The sequence below is a fragment of the Danio rerio genome, chromosome 11 (genome assembly GCF_049306965.1).
Source record: "Danio rerio strain Tuebingen ecotype United States chromosome 11, GRCz12tu, whole genome shotgun sequence".
Lineage (NCBI taxonomy): Eukaryota > Metazoa > Chordata > Actinopteri > Cypriniformes > Danionidae > Danio > Danio rerio.
In genome coordinates this window covers 29,419,650-29,439,524 of record NC_133186.1, presented here as the reverse complement: position 1 = coordinate 29,439,524, position 19,875 = coordinate 29,419,650, and the positions used below count along the sequence as shown (strand labels likewise).

At 37.4% G+C, this 19,875-nt stretch overlaps 1 protein-coding gene across 4 annotated transcripts in view; it reads right to left on the bottom strand.

Moving 5' to 3' along the window:
• fbln2 (fibulin 2) overlaps positions 1–19,875 on the bottom strand; it is a 153,958-nt gene that overhangs the window by 34,648 nt on the left and 99,435 nt on the right. For all 4 annotated transcript variants that reach the window (XM_073916775.1, XM_073916774.1, XM_001341241.7 and 1 more), the window contains 3 exons: positions 11,007–11,213; positions 5,658–5,768; positions 1,733–1,834 (listed from right to left, as the gene is read on the bottom strand). In XM_073916775.1, the coding sequence (XP_073772876.1) occupies positions 1,733–1,834; positions 5,658–5,768; positions 11,007–11,213 (420 nt within the window). The remainder of the gene's footprint in view (positions 1–1,732; positions 1,835–5,657; positions 5,769–11,006; positions 11,214–19,875) is intronic.

Here is a 19,875-nt window from a genome sequence, read left to right as displayed (position 1 = left end):
TTGTGCATGAAGAAGAATTTGCTTTGTGATCTCAAAAATCAGCAAAATTGAGGTGAAGAATTCTCCTTACATTTTCAATTTCGTATTAAAAACAAGACAATTTTTTTTTATGAGCTGAAAAAGAAAAAGATTTACTAAATTATTACTTGGTAAGTTTACAATTTAGGATATTAAGGATGTTATTTAATTCTGTATGTTATTATGTAAAATTACTGAATGACATTTTGAGGAAAATACACTTTTAAAACATTTTGCCACACCACATTGCCAAATGTTTATTTAGTCAGACTTCTCAACTCACTCGCATGAGTTATACTGTATGTCAAGCAAAGAAAACAGCAAATACTGTATTGCTGAATACACTACCTGACAAAAGTATTGTGGCCTATTCAAGTTTTAGGAACAGCGAATAATAACTTGATTAGTTGATCATTTGTTATCAGATGTGGCTTATATGAAGGGTAAAGGCCTCTAGATTAAGCTTTTTTTAGTTATTTATATTTAATTATTTAAATAGGACAGTAAGGTTTGAGTTTGCTTAGATAAAATTCTTGTCACTTAACATAAATAATATACAGTATAGAATATAAAGTCATGCTGCAGTGAAAAAAAAAATAGAATATTCTTAAAGAATATTTTGTATGACTCTTATGAACTTGGAGGACTGCATCCATATATCTGCAATGACTCAAATAACTTATTAATAAAGTCATCTGGAATGGCGAAGAAAGTGTTCTTACAGGATTTCTAAGTTCATCAAGATTCTTTGGATTCATTATGAACGTCTCTTTCTTCAAATTACCCCCGATATGCTCAACAATGTTCAAGTCTGGTGACTGGGCTGGCCAATCCTGGAGCAACTTGACCTTCTTTGCTTTCAGGAACTTTAATGTGGAGGCTAAAGTATGAGATCCTCGCTATCCTGATGAAGAATTTGCCCTCTTCTGTGGTTGTGATGGGCAGCACAAATGTCTTGATACCTCAGGCTGTTGGTGTTGCATCCACTCTGCAGATTTCTCGCACACCACATTCTGAAAGTTACTGAATGTTTTCTTTCACCAAACTTGACTGATTTCTCTGAGAATCTTGGGTCCATGCAGGTTCCAATAAGTCTTCTCCAGTATTTGTAATGATTGGGATGCAGTTCAACAGATGATTCATCTGAAAAATCTACCTTCTGCCACTTTTCTAAATGATCAGCTAGAAGTCAAGTTATTATTTGTTGCTCTTTCAACTGGGATCGAGGACAAGACTTTTGTCAGGTGTAGGTTTACAGTATCAGGTAAACAATGATTTCTACTAGTACCCTCTGTGACCTGCATAGTATATAAAATGAAAAGACCTTCAAACTGTTCCTCTGCAACACATACCAGTACAGTAAATAATCATGGGGTAAAGCTGTCAGATCAGACAGGATGATGTATATGTGAGACAGCCGAACTGTCGAACCCAGGGCTGAGGTCACTGTTTATTATTACAGTCCGGGTGTAGGAGAGTAATTGGTCATGGATCAGTGAAGCAGCAGCAAGCAGATCCGCAGGTAAGAATATGATGTTCACGCCATGAAAAATCACCTGTCATAATCTTCTGAGTAAAACTGCTATACATGAGCGATTTAGCACAGTAAGGCATTGGCTAATGTGTTCTGACAGTTTTATCAGTGTTTTGTGACAGCGGTGTTCAGAGGAGAGTGTGTATATGTGTTGTTTTACATCTGTTTCGAGTGCTTTACCTTCACAGGTGTGTCCATCGGGTTTCAGAAAGAATCCTGTGAAACAGGAGCACTGGGCCAGTTCTTGAACCACAGTACACTTCTGAGAGCACAGCCCATTACCTGCAGAAAGAAGTAAAAGTTGGTTAATGCATGTCACAACATACATTACATTAAAGGGATAATTCATTCACAAATCAAAATTAAATAAAAATGTACTTGTACCCTTTATAATATGTTAAGCACATGAAATAAAATGACCTTTAAGCAAATTGTGAACAGGTTAATATATTATACAACATAATTGATAATCAAAATTATAGCTGTGTTTGATTTGGCACTCAGTTTTAGTTTTCACAAAAGCTCACTGTTTTAAAGACTATGTTCACCTGTTCCTTGTTTGTTTGCATCTCATTTATGTAATACTCCTGGATTCATTTGTTTGTTGTCTGTCTGTTTTGATTTCTTTTGGTCATTTAATAATGTCATACAGCTAAATATAACATATTTGCACCTATACTGTGCTTTTCTATCCCGCATCCTCAACTACAGTGTGACACCTCAGTTTTAAAAATAGATACCCTGATACACAAATTAGGGTTGGGTCGATAGACGATGCTATTGTACATCGCCGATGGCCGATAGACATCACGATGCTGGACTCGCATTGCGATCCTCTGCCCTGCCCCTGTCGCAGCAGAAACTCGCTGGCGAAATACACACACTTAGGCCTAATTTACACTAATATGTTTCTGTTTTAAAATGGCATTTTTGAACATAAACGATCCATGTCCACACTGGCGTTTCATCTAGCATTTCTGAAAAGCCCTCCTTCCACACAATATAGCTGAAAACGCACATCACGTTACTACACGCACACACACAAATACACACTGTAATGCGCTGCAGCGTACACGCGTGTCTGAGCTCTAGCAGTCTTCAGCACAAAACCCCAGAGAGCAGTACATGTCGGACAGTTTTCCAAGGATGTACCACTGGATCGCGTCTCACTTGAGTCGTTAAACGTGATATTTAAAAAGTCTTGTCTCTATCTAACGACTCTTCTGTCTTTTTAATTTATCAGGTAACGTGTCAAAGCATCAGTTAACTGCTTTAATATTTTGCTTTCACGCTTGTACTAAGTAATTTTTGCAAAAACTTCAGATACTGTTGGTTGGTTCCTGTTGGTTGTGCACCTTTTTTACCAATCTTGCTAAATATGAACATGCTGTTTTTTAAGTGATAGCTCATTCAAATAAAGTTTAGTAAACAAAACAAACAAAAAATGTGTTTTTGCCTTTATACAGTTTCCTTATGTATTCATGTATGTTTTGTGAAAACGTTTCATATCTGGTTTTCGTTTTTCACATGTACATTTGATCGCCAGCTGTTCATGTATAATATGGGTCATCTCGAACAAGTCTATGCTTTCCAGATGTGATGTTGTCCACACGAATTTCACATGTTGTCCACATGTGGGTTCATGTGATCACATGTTGTCCACATGATGTTGAATAAAAAAATATATATATTTAGATGACATATATAAAGACTAGATAGACTATATAGATGAAAGACTTTCTCCTGAAGAGTAATATAATAGAAAATAATGTAAATATTTTCCTTGCTCCGTTAAACATCACTTGCAAAATATTAGGATTAAAATGTCCCAGAACTGAATAATTTTGTCTTTAACTAATAGAGAAATAGACCATAATAATGCAAAACTGAAAAATAATCAACCATTTGTGTTTTTGTTTTAACAATTCACCACCTGGCACTAATGAACAAACTTAACCCTGATATAAAAGCACACAGCTTAAAACAGGCCTTCAGAATGGGCCTTCGTATGACTTCAAACAGTTAAAAATTAAACGATAATCAGCATGACATAATGAGTCGCCCAGACATATTTAGATCATTTCCGTTCTGATTGATCCAGCAGAAACACAACGGTGCCTCCGAAAAGACACAGACTTCCAGTAAATGCTTTAGTCCTTCAACATCTCTCATCAGTCCCAAGGCAGAGATACATTAAACCTTGTGGCATATGGACTTATCTAGTGAAGCGCTATGTCTTCTGGACAGCCTGCTGGATGATGAGGAAATGAGTAAGTGATTTTTTTCTCTCTCCCCTATTCAGCATGTTTCAATTATAATAACACATGCGGTGCAGAGCATTAGAACGACCATACAGAACCTGTGAGGAAACACACACTGCAATTTACTTTTCTGTCACAGTGCCAGAATCTTACAGGTCATTGAAATCCTGCGACATCCTCATGACAAGTGTAAGAATTTAAACAATAATGTCAAGATGTGACTAAAAGACCAATTGTTGATAAAATAATATATTTCAAATTGAAGATTCTAAGTTCCTCTAACTATAAAACAGTTCATGCCATAAATGAAGATATAAAAAATTTGTGATTAAAATATTTAAACATTCTTAGCAGATGGATGGATGGATGGATGGATGGATGGATGGATGGATGGATGGATGGATGGAAGGATGGATGGATGGATGGATGGATGGATGGATGGATGGATGGATGGATGGATGGATAGACAGACCGACAGACAGACAGACAGACAGACAGACAGACATCCATCCATCCATCCATCCATCCATCCATCCATCCATCCATCCATCCATCCATCCATCCATCCATCCATCCATCTGCTAAGAAGATAGATAGATAGATAGATAGATAGATAGATAGATAGATAGATAGATAGATAGATAGATAGATAGATAGATAGATAGATAGATAGATAGATAGATAGATAGATAGATAGATAGATAGATAGATAGATAGATAGATAGATAGGGAAAATACAAATATATGAGATGTGATGCATATTTTAATAAGGTTATACAAATTTTTTTATAATCCATTTAGGTAAGACTTTAGGTCGCAATTCACAGTATTAAATCTAATTCACTTTATTAAACTAGTAGAATTAACCTACAGAAAAAAATAAATAATTACATTAAAAAATGCAAATAAGAAGCCATCAGCCTTTGGATTTTTTTGCGACCCCTGGGGTGATTACGTTATAATAAAGACAGCAATAGCTTTTATGGCAACTTTACAGCACTCACAAATATTAAAATGGGCCTATTCGTATGTGTGCACCGTTGTGTGCAAGATATATTTATGACCACCTCAGAGGATATTGGGGCTCACAAATCACTGGTATTGTTATTTTGGGGGTTTCGGGTTAAACCCCTGATCTAAACTAAAGTGTTATCCAATTTTCTTTTGTTTTTGCTACAATAACAGTACATACTAACTAGGTTATTTAGGTTAACTAGGCAATTCATTGGACAAAAGTGGCTTGTTCTGTAGCCAATCAAAAAATGATTTCTTAAGGGGGCTAATAATATTGACCCCTCAAAAAATGTAAAAACTCCAGAGGCCTCTCCGGAAGCCAAAATATAACAGGAAATAGTGTGAAAATGTCCTTGCTCTGTTAAACATCACTTAGGAAATATATTAAAATAATACAAATTTCACAGGTGAGCTGATAATTGTGCCTTCAACTGTTTAAGACAGTGGTCACCAAACTTGTTCCTGGAGGGCCGGTGTCCTGCCGATTTTAGCTCCAACCCTAATCAAACACACCTGAACAAGCTAATCAAGGTCTTGCTAGGTATACTTGAAACGTTCAGGCAGGTGTGTTGAAGCAAGCTGGAGCTAAACCCTGCAGGGACACCGGCCCTCCAGGACCGAGATTGGTGACCCCTGGTTTAAGACATAATTTAATATAAACAGTATAGTACATATATTGATGCAGTAAAAAATAAAAAACTTATGGATATAAGGTAATAAAATATATAGCTGGCATTATTTATTAAGATACTATACTGAAAATCAAACATCAATGACATGGTATTTGACCTTGGGGTAAATAAATTTACAGCATGTTTAACAGTTCATACCTGCACAGGGGTTATGTAAGACCGGCATCTGAGTGGTAGTTTGTTGTTTATCTGGCACTGCAGTAGGGATCCGGTCTTCCTCGCTAACTCTGTTGTCTTCCTCCTGGTTCTCTGTTTACACAAAACAGAAAAGAGTGAAATCTCCGAGCGATGAGTCACGCTTTTTTCATTACACGCTCTGTCAGATGGACCTTCTGGTCAAAGAACCGCACATACGATGGAGAGTTTTTCCTCCAACATTTAATCATGACCAGATGAGAAATCATGGAGTGTGTTTTGATTTGATTTGCCAACACATATCTTGTCATCATAATTCCTGCCATTCCTGAAGTCAACTGAGGAAGTTCTCTGTGTTTGTGTCAATAGTTCACTGCTGACATGAGATCATGAGGCAAGTGTCTATCTCTATCAACGCTTCTATGTCACCAGAGACACAAAAACAACATTGACACATGATGACAATCACATCATGCAGTGGTGTTGTTAGGGTTTGGCCGAATTACCAGGGAAACGGGACAAATAATTACAAACTGCAGCAAATCAGGCAAAGCCGAGATAGACTGCTGCTATCAGAACATCAGTCTTCTATCGATTTAATTCATAGATTTACTTTGACTTACATTGTGGCTATGAGAAATACAGTAGAAGTCAGAATTATTAGCCCCCCTTAATTATTAGCCCCCCTGTTTATTTTTTCACCAATTTCTGTTTAATGGTGAGAAGATTTTTTTTCAACACATTTCTAATCATAATAGTTTTAATAACTCATTTCTAATAAAACTGATTTATTTTATCTTTGCCATGATGACATTAAATAATATTTGACTAGATAATTTTCAAGACACTTCTATACAGGGAAAAAATATAGCTTAAAGGGGCTTATATATATATATATATATATATATATATATATATATATATATATATATATATATATATATATATATATATATTTTTTTTTTATTTTTTTTTTACTTTAAAGTGGCTTTTAAAAAATAAAAACTGCTTTTATTTTAGCCGAAATAAAACAAAATTTCCTTGCTCAGTTAAACATCATTTGGGAAATATTTAAGAAAAAAAAAAATTCAAAGAGGGGCTACATATTTTTGATGTCTTTATGATGCTTTTTGTCATTTTGGATCTACTGAACAGCAAAACTACTGTGTCTTTCACTCAAAGTACATTTTTATATTGGATAAAGTGAAAAATTATGGTGTCTGGTTTTAAGCTGTTTTATTTAATTTAACTTAAAGCAAAAATGGAACCCCTAGGATGGGGGTGTCCAAACTCGCTCCTAGAGGGCCGGTGTCCTGCATAGTTTAGCTCTTACTTCCTTCAACACACATGCCTGGAAGTTTCTAGTATACCTAGAAAGAACTTGATTAGTAATTCAGGCGTGTTTAATTGGGGTTGGAACTAAAATATGGAGGTCACTGGCCCTCCAAGACTGAGGTTGGACACCCCTACCCTAGGAGAATCTAAAATAATATGTTTTTTCTCAAAGTAGTATTTTTAACTTTAAACCAGTAGGTTGGTCCAAAGAAAAACTATATTTTGTTGTAAGTAGGGATCAAACTATTTTGTGAACCATCCCATATCTACATTGGAAAAAGCTTCCATTCATCCAAAAAAAAAAAAAGAAAAATAAATAAATAAATAAATAAAAAATAGGGTAGTGGTTCACATCTAAATTTTTACACTTGACCCAATAAAAATATATATGATTTGCCTTAAACAATATTTTCCATCTCCATGAGAACAATAATTTTTTAAACATGATACAAAGCATATTTGTCTTGTTGAAGAAAGTCAATTATTTAAAATCTCTTTTTGTTCTAAACAAGAAGATAATCAAAATAATCAAAATCCCAATAAAATGTTCTTTCATCCAATAAAAACAAATTATGGTACTGGTTTCACATGTAAATTTGATCAATTGAGCCAATGAAAAATAAATCATTTTCCTTAAACAATATTTTTTTAAGTCCATAAGTGTACAAACTATATTAAGCTTCTGTTTAATACGGATGCACTGACCTGTGTGAGTAACCGTAAAATTGTACATTGGTCAAAACAAATATTTCTTATTTGAGCTCTTAATCTAAACATTTATATTTAACTATGTTTTGAACTTAAAACAGATTACTTGAAAAATAAAATAAATAATATTAAACTGAAATGAAAGATTCAGAAAGATTTTTTAATTGGACATTCAAGTACTGCTTGAATTTTTTTTCAGTGTTTTTGTAAAGGTAAAAAAAGATAAATTCAACTTAAAAAAAATCTACTATGTGCCAAAGTAAAATAAATAAATAAATAAATAAATAATAATAATGGTCTAAACCAGTGTTTCTCAAACTTTTTTTCTCAAGTACCACCTCAGAACAAAATTGTCTCTTCAAGTACCACCATAATGAGCAGTACTGAAAAACAATAGCGTAGTAAGCCCAGTAAAGCAGCTACAGCTCTGCAGTTCTAAAACGTGGCAGATTATTTTCTGTTGTTTTAAACATTATAAATACTATTAATGTTAACACTGTATTGTGCTTATACTATGTAAAAAAAGAAACAAACAAAAAACTAAAAACGTCAACATTTAAATTAAAATGTGCTTTATAAAACTTAAAAATGGTAGGTTAATGTTCTTAAAAAGTAAAAAGAAAAGTGCTGTACTTAAATGTAAAGTATTAACATGTGGTAGCCAATTAATCAACACCTAGAAATTTTGCCTGGACCTCAGAAATATAGGCTATATGCCAAACAAGAAATAATATTATATGCCATATTCATATATAAATAATTTTTGATAAATTTTGAAATGTATGTAGCATGTACATACGTATGACACATTTGATATCTCAGCGTTCTACTAGAAGGAAGCCGGCGTACCATTAGTGGTACACGTACCACAGTTTGAGAACCACTGGTCTAAACAATATACAGTATACAGAATTTTTACTTTGTGTTAATGTAATTTGTTTTTCACCACAATTTTTTTATTTACATTGAATCAAATTCAATAATATAAATAATACTAATAAAAATACAAATTTTTGCTGTAACAAGTTACAGTAATTTTTTAAAAGTTGGTTCAAAGTATGTATACATTTTTCAGTTCTGCTATATTTCATTATACAGAAAAGAGGGAGTGTAATATTCATTAACAATCAATGTTTTGCGTTTTAAAACTAGGTTACAAATGGAATTGTTGAAAGCAATTTTTGATGTTATTGTATTAAATAGTTAATTATATTTTTAGATATTTTTTTGTTTAATTTGAAAGTTTTTGTCAAATAGTTTTTTTATACTAGCACATCAAGGTATTGTGAATAAAAATAAGAAATTTAACCTTGGAAACACAGCAAAATCCTAAAATTCTAGCAAAATCCTAAAATGTATTCAGATCAAAGTGTATTTGGCCCCTCTTTAAATAAGGGTGAACAGGTTGGTAATAAGTAAAGCGTATGTGAAGTGGCTTAATGATTCTCTGCTGAGATTTTGAGAGATTCAATCAATTAAATTACAGCTGATTTCATCTAAGGCTGTGACTGAAGTAAGTTGTAGTTTTGTGTTTTTCTTCTGTGTTTCTGGTTATTACAGCAGGTGTTCATCTTCAGTGCTCAATTGTTGCCTAATTAACTCTTTTATTGTCACATTAACTTGAGGAACTACACTCAATTTAGAGAGGCACCAAATACTATCTAAACAGATTAAATTTTGCTCTAAGGATTTTGCTATGTAGCTAAATAAACTACAGGTTTTTATTTATATAAGTTGTTTATAATAATCCACTAATATTAATCCAAGGAATAAAATGGTTTCAATTAAGTTTTATAGCTTTAAACGTTCTATTACAATTCTGGCAACATAAGTGTGATTGTAAATCTTGTAAAAGTACAGAGTACTTGTAAATATACATTTATCTATTTGATAGGCTCCAAAGTTAGATTTTTGAACACAAATAGAAGATATACTGAAGAATGTTGGAAACCTGTAGCCATTGACTTCCATAGTATTTGTTTTTCCTACTATGGAATTCAATGGTTACAAGTTTCTGAAATGTTCTAATATATATCCTTTTTTTGTTCAACAGATTTAAAAAAGTAAAAATTGGTTTGGAACAATTTGAGAGTAAGTAAATGAGGACATAATTTAAATTTTTGGGTGAGCAATTTCTTTAATTTGGCAAAATGTGCTGTTGTTACTGCAGCAACTGCATGAAGGACAATGTAAAATAAAGTCAGGATAGCAATTTTAACAGCATTTTACCTCTGTAAAATTGCTTACGATATATAATGAATGAATATTATTCATGTGGCTTTTCAAAGTTCAAAGGTTTTAAAAATATTATTATATCTGGATGTTTAATTTACTGACTCATCATAAAAACCTTCACTAGACTGCTGTATGTACCGACACGCACCCGAATGCAAACTCGGAGGTCATTCTGAATTCAGATACGTTCAGTGTAGCACACACACACATTCAAACACACACAGGATGTTGAGCTGGTATTAAGTTTAATTCCTCTATTTAATGCAGGGCTGATAGTGAGTGTTTGAAGACTTGCGTATGCTGTCTTGTACACAGAAACAGATCTCAACTGGGAATTTCTATGAATAACACAAATCCTGCTGCTTCTTAACCATCTTTAGGTGTATACAGTATTTTGTTGAATGATAGCTGCTTACTTTTCAACTGAAGAAAAAAACGCCTGGCCTGAATGCTGTAAATTAACAACAAATTTTATATTCAGTGAACACTTCAATCTAAACCATGTTAAATGTTTTCCATTCAATGCAAGAGATTAATTTCCCTGACTTTACTGAATTTCTGAAAAAACACACACATACATTTAAAGCTACAATGTATTAAATCATACTCATATCAAATTACAAGAAATGAGTTAACACTTGCAAGATCTTTCTAATGTAGCATCTATGCTCAGGACAGCAAAATTGACATTGTTCTCTGACATTTTTTTGTAAAATTAAACTAGTAAAAACTCTGTTATAGCATTTTTTGTTTGTTTGTTTGTTTACCCAACTGCTAAGAAACCAGGAAATGTGAAGATGTTTTATTACTAGAGACTTTACTATTTTCTCAGACTCCGCAGCAGCTTCTTCAGTTCCTATGGGCCTTTAATCCACTGTATGGAGATTTTGTGGGAACAATATGCCACTATTTACTTTATTTTGCTACTGTATACTCACTTACATAAATAAACTATAGTGTCCTGCATCTAATAATAAAATATCATCAAAATTATATCTAGAGTCTGAATTATTTGACCATACTGTATGTACAGTTTGAAAGGAATCAAGAGGTGCTTGGAGGGTCTAATGCTACCTGACACACAGGTGTGGCCATCCTGCAGGAGTGTGTACCCGGGGTGGCAGGCGCACAGGTAGGAGTCGCGGGTGTTGATGCAGGTGTGATGGCAGAGCGAAGCAAATCTCTGGCATCTGTCACCATGCTCCAAATCCTCCAGTGAATTAACTGCGGGATCCACATCCCCGGCTGACAGCGCCTGCTTCCAAAACTGACTGTCTGATACTGAGAAAGGAGAAGGAGAAAAATCAGACACAGATTGAAGTGGGTCTTGTAACTTCATTTACATTGCTGACATTAATTGATATACAGTGTCAATATAGGGATGAAACTAGTGCTTAATTTGTAAATTGCAAGGTTCCAGAACAAATTGGGTTTACAGATCCGGGATGTGACCAGAGGAGGCAGAGGTAACGGAGCATTTGCGCAATCAAACTGGTGGGCCAATTTAACTTAATTACAGCTTGAACTAGTAGCGTTTATAGTGTGCATGTACTGTAAAAAAAAAAAGAAAAGTTTTTTGTTTTTATTTTATTTCAATCTTCATGTATAAAATGTTTTCTTCCCTATAAATTTATTATGAAAATGTATCTAAATTTATGCAGAGGAAACTACAAGGACACACTGTCTGTCGCATAAACAAGGTGGGCGCAAATCAGTCTTTTTAAAATAATTTATTTTTTTAATTTTTTTGTTTTTTTGCTAAAATACATGTTAAACAAGTTTGAAAGATTATTTCGTCTTCTTTTTTTGTCAACAGGTGAATTTGAACCTTGGTATCATATAGCCTAAAATTATAGCCTGTTTTGTTTTAGACGTTGTACTAATAATCTTGTAAATCTGTCTTTACGCCATTGATCTACATTTCAAATTAAGCACTAATTTTAAAGCACCATTTCATAACCATTTTAAGTTAAAAGGTAAATTTAAAGCCACTGACATCATCATGATTAATTGTTTGTGTTTTTAAATTAAATTTATGCAAGCTACAAGTCTGCAGAAGAATATTTTTTACTGGTCTGTGAGAAGGGAAATCGGTAAAATGAGGTGCCGCATCAGATTTCAGAGGTGTCAGCACGCTAGTCCTCCCTCCCTTCTCCCCCAACGGCCCGCACTCACATTACATTCAGGCCTGGGCACGCTTATGTCATCCATGCTGCGCTGTTCAGTAAGCGCTCTCGCTCAGCACAGTGGAGATTTCTTCAGTTATATCATTTAAGTTGTTTGATATGCAGTGACACGCAGTCAAATATTTTGCCGAACAAATCAGCCACTTTTGACGCTCATAAACAACCATAGAGTACTCGTGCTGCAGGAATTAGAAGGTTTGCTGAAGCTGCGCAGCTGTCATGCAGTGAGGGGTTTGCGTCTTTAACAAACTGCGAACAGTTTGCGTTCACTGAACAGTAAGAATTATTAATAAATCCATATGAAACAGTCACTTAAAAGTCTTGTCTCGCTTTCAGTTTCGGGCTTAGGTGCGTTTTGCACTCACACACAAGCACACCGCGCCAAAACCCAAGTGAACCACGCTCAGGCAAACCTCTTCCAACCCGGCCAGGGCCGGCCAAGTGAACTATGCCTGAGACCAATTCAGAGCACTCACAATTCTCAAACGATACAGGAAATGGGCCTGGGCACGGTTTGGATGGCATAGTGTGAGTAGGCCCTGGATGAAACGCAATAAAATTTTTGGTCATTAATGAATAGAATATATTAGTGAAAGATGCACATTTTGTATTCTCTCAGTATATCAGAATGCAATTTTTATGATGGTTATCATTATATTTAGCAGTTTTCATTTGTTTTCATTGGAATTTTAGTTGTGTTTACTATATAATTTTGATTCAGGCTTTCAGAGCAAGTTAAACTAATGAAAGCACATTTTCCATTTTTATATAACTTTTTACCATTTTTAATTCCTTTACAGTTAACAATTATTTAATTTTAAATAACACAAATGTTTTTAGTTTTATGGATTAATGAATAATTTGAAAACAAGAACTACAATGTATGTTTTACAGTATATGTTTGTTTGTCTTCCATGATATTCGTTTGCTTTTAAATAAATGAAATTTGTGCTGCAATCTGATGTGAACCTGAACTAACCTTCCCGTATGATAAAAAGCATAAATTGACTTATTTTGAGAGACGTACTTAATCATTTTGACTCACAGACAGTGTTTGATTTTGAAGGACCCTTTGAAGCAGTTATTTTTTAGCACTTCAGTCTGGAAATACACTACAACAACAGCTGCTATGATTGTTTTCCCTTCAAAGTGCCCTGAGTAGGTTTTTTTTAATGCCATCAGAAATGGTCTGATAGTCATAATGGTCTTCAGGGGGCCTTTCTGTCAAATTCATTCTTGTTTCATAGTTTTTTTTTGTTGTTTTTTTCTCGAAGTGTGGCTTCCACACTCTCTTTTGAGAAATTTATTTATTTATTATTTGTTTTTCATAAAGATTATTTTCTTTTTTCTTATTGTTTCCTTTTTTCTAAGAAATAATGATTATTTTAAAAATGATTCATATTAATTTAATAAAAGTTTAGTTTTCTTTTATACGATGCAACACTCATATAATCTAAATATTCATGTAATATTATTTTTGAATCAAACACATTACAAAGAACACACTTCTGTTTGTAAAATTTATTTAACTTTTTATTTCATCTAGTTGCTAATATTATATTCCCCATTTACATTGTTAAACTTAAGCTAAAAAAAACAAGGAAAAAAAATAATAATTGCAAAGTGACAAAAACACCAGACAATGACTAAGTGAATAATTGAATGAATGGATAAATGAATGAATGAATAAATCACTGAAAAAAAAAATACCAATCAAAATATTGTAAAATGAAACAAATGCATATGATAATTTAAATAAAATTCAAACTGCAATATTAATAAAAACCAGAATAGCATCTCAATGATACAACATTTAATTTTAACAAGGTTTAAGTAAAACTAATAAATGCTTCAGAATTTGTTATTGGCGTTCATGTTAACTCATGCACTTATCAAACGTTAACAAACTGAACTACTTTTCAAAGTGTGCTGGAGTCATTCATTCAATGACACATGCATCATATAATAAGAGCTGACTGGTTGATCCTTCTTTTAAAATGAGAGTCTTTCTTCAAATATATCTCACTTCCTGTCACTTCAGCAGTCTCCAGCGAATATTCTCAAGCATAAACCAGCTGTCAACCAGAACGACATGGCAATGTCAACACCTTGTAGGTAAACATAATGCATATTAAATCAATGTGCCAGTCAACATCTGTCATCTAGAAGCCGCCAGCTGTTTCTGCCACACCCTCAATGCCCTCCATCTGCCAATCACATCCTATCAATCCCAAAATTCACAGTCATCCATTCCTAAAAAAAAAACAACCGTCTGCGTTAATGAACAGGCTTTCCAACATTGCACACCAATTTGGCAAGGCGTTCAACTGACTTGGCAATTAGCGTCTGGCTAAACATAATAAACAGGCTCGGCTTCACCTTACACAGCACGCGGGTGTAAAGTAAATATTTCTCACAGTCATTAACCGAATGTAAATGCAATGGAGGGAGAAGGAGATTAAACATTTCCGTTATAATTAATCACGTTACGGGTGTGAGGTGGCAGGGGGCTTGAGAAAGCATCCCTAATGGAAATAATTACCTCTCAACTGTTTTTTTTATCACTTAAACCTTTGATGCAGCGAAAGGGTTTATATAGTTAGCAAGAGAATCTGTGAAAAGAGAAAGAAAAGGCATCTCAGTGGGTGCAAATTAATTGGACCTATAGTGCCCTCCACTAATGTTGGCACCCTTGGTATCTATGAGCAAAGAAGGCTGTGAAAAATGCTTTTATTGTTTAAAATGTTATAACATTTCATTAAACTCTGCTTTCACTGACAACAAAAATGGCAAATGAATTACAGTAATAATAATAAAAAAAATCGTAAACTAATGTGCCACAATTATTGAACCCTTTAAATTCATATGAGCAAAATAACTGAAAGTATATTCCAATTTCCATTTTATATGTTTTTTTAAATTGACCTGTGTGACTAGGAACAGAATTTCTTTCAGTCTGGACCTCCTGCTTCACTGGGGTAAAAATATATGGTAACACACAGGGCAAACTTATCTGATGCTTGGTTCCATTTAGAAGGGCTCATCTATGCTCTAAACTTTCTGGGGGGTCCCTCTGAAAAAGTACTTCTAAATTGAACAAAGTGTGTGACGCCAAACAACTTTCCTGCACAAAGGATTATGGCCCGAAGTGTCCTTCAGTTGTATGCTTCCAAATGCTTCATTCAAAAGGGCTCTTCAAAGTGGCCAGTTTTGAGCACATTGGTATGGAACAACACTTCCATTTGGCCGCCATGATTTTTTTCACTCCATAGTGCCCTTCAAGGGTAAAATGTCACATTTGGAATCCCTGTGTTCCCTTGGCGGAATACCCCCTGCCATTTTATAGTGAGTTTAATTTCATCACATGAACAAGGGAATATTACATGGACATACTCTAAACCGCTCGATTTTGACAGAGAGTCAGTTTCATATGTTCACTCCAGCTCCTATATGTTCAAGAAGACAATGTGATTGTGATTGTGACGTCATAATAGGGCAGTTCCTAAGTGCTCAAGGGTTTACAACCACATTCCAGTCCAATTTTTATGGCCTTCACTTACAATTTTCCCCATCTCTTTAGCTTAGATATACAGTGTGTCTACTGGTAGAACATCTGAATGGGTTTAAATAGAATGACCTAAACCTGAGAAGCCCAAAATAGGGCCCGCAGGCCAAAAGTTGGCCCATTGTAACCTTTGATTTGGACCGCCATTCCATCAGAGAAGAGAGGGAGAATTTTGGGGGGTTGGGGTTAATAGCTTTAAAATACAAAGTCGTTTCTAATTTAATTTAACCTTTCATTTGTTTTGTTTTTTAAGCTACTAAAAAATATACTTTTTTTGTAATAAACATCCTGTTGCTCAACAAAAACACAACAACCTCAGAGAGCAAATCAAGGCAAAAGCAGATGCAGCTTGACAAGTGTGTTTGGCATTAAACTTAATTGTGGTAACAATGGAATTCCTATGTTTTCATTATAATAGATTAATTATAAAGTGTAAAGTAATCTGATTAAAGTCATGTTTTCTATTAATTTTGAAATAAATAAGGACATTATCCCTGGCAACTTTGTATACAGCTTTATATTTACCTTCGGCCCATGGCTCTCAATCAAGTTTGGTATTTGGCCCTTCATAACAAAAAGTTTGGACATGCCCTAAACCCTAAGCACTTGGGAATTACACTGTTGTTATGTCACAATCACATTGCACACTGGGCTATATAGGTGCTAGAGTAGACATATGAAGCCATCTCGCTTCCTCTGTAAAAATCAAGGGATCGAGGGTGTGTCCATGTAATTCTCCCTTGTTTAAGTGGAATGCACATTACAATGGCAGCGGGGATTCCCCCTAGTGAACAAGGGAAGGGAAGTTTGTCAGTGTGTGTCTAAAAGTGGAGTGGAACACAGCTCTAGTTTTGGCCAAAACCACTGACTTGTTTACTCATTACCTAATCCTTATTATTATTATTATTATTATTATTATTATTATTGTCTATGACAGTTAAGTGCACTAAATTAGGAAAGAGAGAATTAATTGCTGGCAGCTAGCTCTCTGCAATTCTCACATGGTCGCCCACTAAGCAGGGCTGCGCCTGGTCAGTACCTGGATGGGAGACCACATGAGACCAGCAGGGGGCATTCAACCTGTGGTCTGAGTTGGTCCTAATGCCCCAGTATATTGATGGGGACTCTATACTGCTCAGTGAGCAGTCTTTCCGATGAGATGTTTAACTGTCAATAAAAATCCCAAGATGTCCTGGCCAAATTTGCCCACTGTCCTCCTAACCATCCCCATATCATAAATGGCTTCATCACTCCTTTCCTCTCCATCTATCAGCTGGTGTGTGATCTGGTGCAATATGGCTGCTGTCGGGTCATTTAGGTGGATGCTGCACACTGGTGGTGGATGAGGAGGTTTCACCAATGTGTAAAGCACTTTGAGTGTCCAGAAAACACTATATAAATGCAAGGAATAATAATTATAGTTATTATTAATAATAATTAGTAATACTATCCAGATAACTGATTTTTTGACAGTGACTTTAAATTGTGAGCCAGAGAACGTTCGAGGTTACTAAAGTAACCCTTCGTTCCCCGAGGAGGGGAACGGAAGCACTATAAGTGGATTTGATTGTAAAATCCACGCATTGGGGAGGTTCGGTTCAGAAGCTACTCGTCTGAAAGAGTATTGAACGGGCCAATTAAGAATGAATTGGCAGCGCAAGCCTGCGCAGGTGAGCGGCATAAGCAATCAACTGAGTATATAAGCTCACCTGGCGCCAGCAGACGCTATCCTTTTTAAGCTGAAGAGACTTTCAACAGCTAAGGGACAGTCATTATGGCGACGGAGTATAGTGCTTCCGTTCCCCTCCTCGGGGAACGAAGGGTTACTTTAGTAACCTCGAACGTTCCCCTTCGGGGGGAACTTCAGCACTATAAGTGGATTTGATTGTAAAATCCACGCATTGGGAGCCCATTGAAAGCGCCATAATGACTGCACCTTACCAACACCCCCGATGAGGAGATAGTCAAGCAAGCGTGACACACCCACATCATGGGGGGCGCGGTCCTCCAACGTGTCCCTGGCCCTAATTTATCCTACTTCAACAGAAGTTTTACGGATTTATATATATTTTTTGGGAAGTCGTGAGCATCTAGATAATTCTAGGAAAATACGACAGTACGTTGGGAAGCGTGCAATCCCGATAGGGAGGACGCTGCGGAGGCCATCCGTTACCCAAGGGGGGATAGATGGCAGAATTTACATATGGACTAGCCCTAAAAAGGGGGAGTACGCATAGCAAAAGAGTGGTTAGCGGGGAGGGAAGACACGGGTCCGCCCAGGGGGGGGACTTAACCGTGGCGGAATAAGCATATGGGATCGCCTAGTGGGGATCACGCATAGCAGGCACCTTTACCCAAAACGCGGGCTGACCAGCGGGCAGACCTACAACGTAGTGGGCCAGCAAGTGACTCCTCCGCTGAGTCAGTGCTGGGGGCCACGGAGGAATCTGCAGGGCTCACCTGACGGGGAACTTTACTGACAGATAAAAAGGCGCACGTATCTCCGTGTTAGGGAAAATGGCGCAGCAAGCGTGTTTCAACACCCTACCGAATTGTTTCCTCAATCACCAAGGGTTACCTAATATCCTTGAGGAAACCGGCTCCACTCGCAGATGTAAAACCTTGCAAATGTGTTGGGTGTCACCCAGCCCGCAGCTCCACAGATGTCTGTTAGAGGGACGCCGCGTGCGCGCGCTCGAGAGGATGCGAAGCTCCGAGTGGAGTGCGCACGCGCTCTCGGGGGACGCGGCTCATCTCGGCTCTGATAGTGAAAGAAAGGCATCCACAATCTAGTGGGAACTTATTTCGGTACGGCACTTCCCTGCTGCCGACCGCTATAACAGACGAAGAGCTGCTCAGATGATCTAAACTCTGAGTGCGGTCCGGATAATACGCAAAACGCGAACTGGACAATAAGAAGGGCTGGGTCTGCCTCCTCCGAGGGCAGCGCTTGCAGGCTCACTACCTCGTATTAAAACGGAGTGGTAGGAACCTTGGGCACATATCGCGGGCGGGGTCTCAGGACGTGAGAGAAGCCAGCCCAATTACAGGCACGAGTCACTGACCGAAAAATGCCTCCGGGTCCCCGACCCTCTAATCGATATCAACGCGACCAGCAGAGCTGTCTTCAGGGACAGAAAGATACTGAGTCGAGGATCGAAGGGATCTGACGCGGCTTGTGTAGCGAGGGCGAGATCCTAAGAGTGCATGAGAGGGGGCGGGGTGGATTAATTCGCTTAACGCCCCTGAGGAACCGGATGATGAGGTTATGCGTTCCCACGGTGCTGCCAGCCACCGCGTTATGAGAGCGGAGATGGCAGCCACGTAACCTTGAGTGTGGAGGGCGACAGCCTGCTCTCCAACTTCTCTCGGCGTAAAGAAAGCACAACGCTGATCTGGCAAATTACGGGGGTCTTCTCAGCGAGAGACACACCCTTCAGTGAATAGACTCCACGTCAGGGCATAGGCGCGCTCGGGGAGGGGGCTCTAGCCCGAGTGACAGTATTAGCCACCGCAATCGGAGGTTACCTAAGTCTTCCTCGCGTCTAAAAATCTCTTCAAAGATCGGCGAGGGTGCCAGGTGGTGCCCTGTCCCTGAGAGAGTAGGTGCTCTCTCGAAGGGACTGCCAGGGGAGGGCTATCGCGAGGGAGAGCTCTGACATCCAGGTCCGGTTGAGCCAGAGAGGCGCAACCAGCAACCTGTTCCTCGTCCTCCCTGACCTTGCACAGTAACTGCGCGAGCAGGCTCACTGGGGGAAACGCGTATTTGCGCGTGCCCCGAGGCCAGCTGTAAGCCAGTGCATCCGTGCCGAGAGCACTCGGTCAGGGAAAGAACAACTGGCAATGAGCAATCTCGGGGGAAGCAACAGATCGATCTGGGCTTCCCCGAATCGCGCCCATATCAGCTGAACAGACTCGGGGTGGAGTCTCCATTCTCCAGGACGCAAGGCTGCCGTGAGAGCGCATCGGCTGCACGGTTGAGCTTGCCTGAATATGAATGGCGTGCAGCGATTTCAGCCGCGGATGACTCCAGAGGAGCAGACGGCGGGCGAGCTGAGACATGCGGCGAGAGCGCATACCCCCTATACGGCTGATATACGCCACCGCCGCCGTACTGTCCGTCCTGACCAGCACGTGTTGCCGCTCCAGCACCGGAAAAAAACGGTGGAGAGCGAGGAACACTGCCAACAGC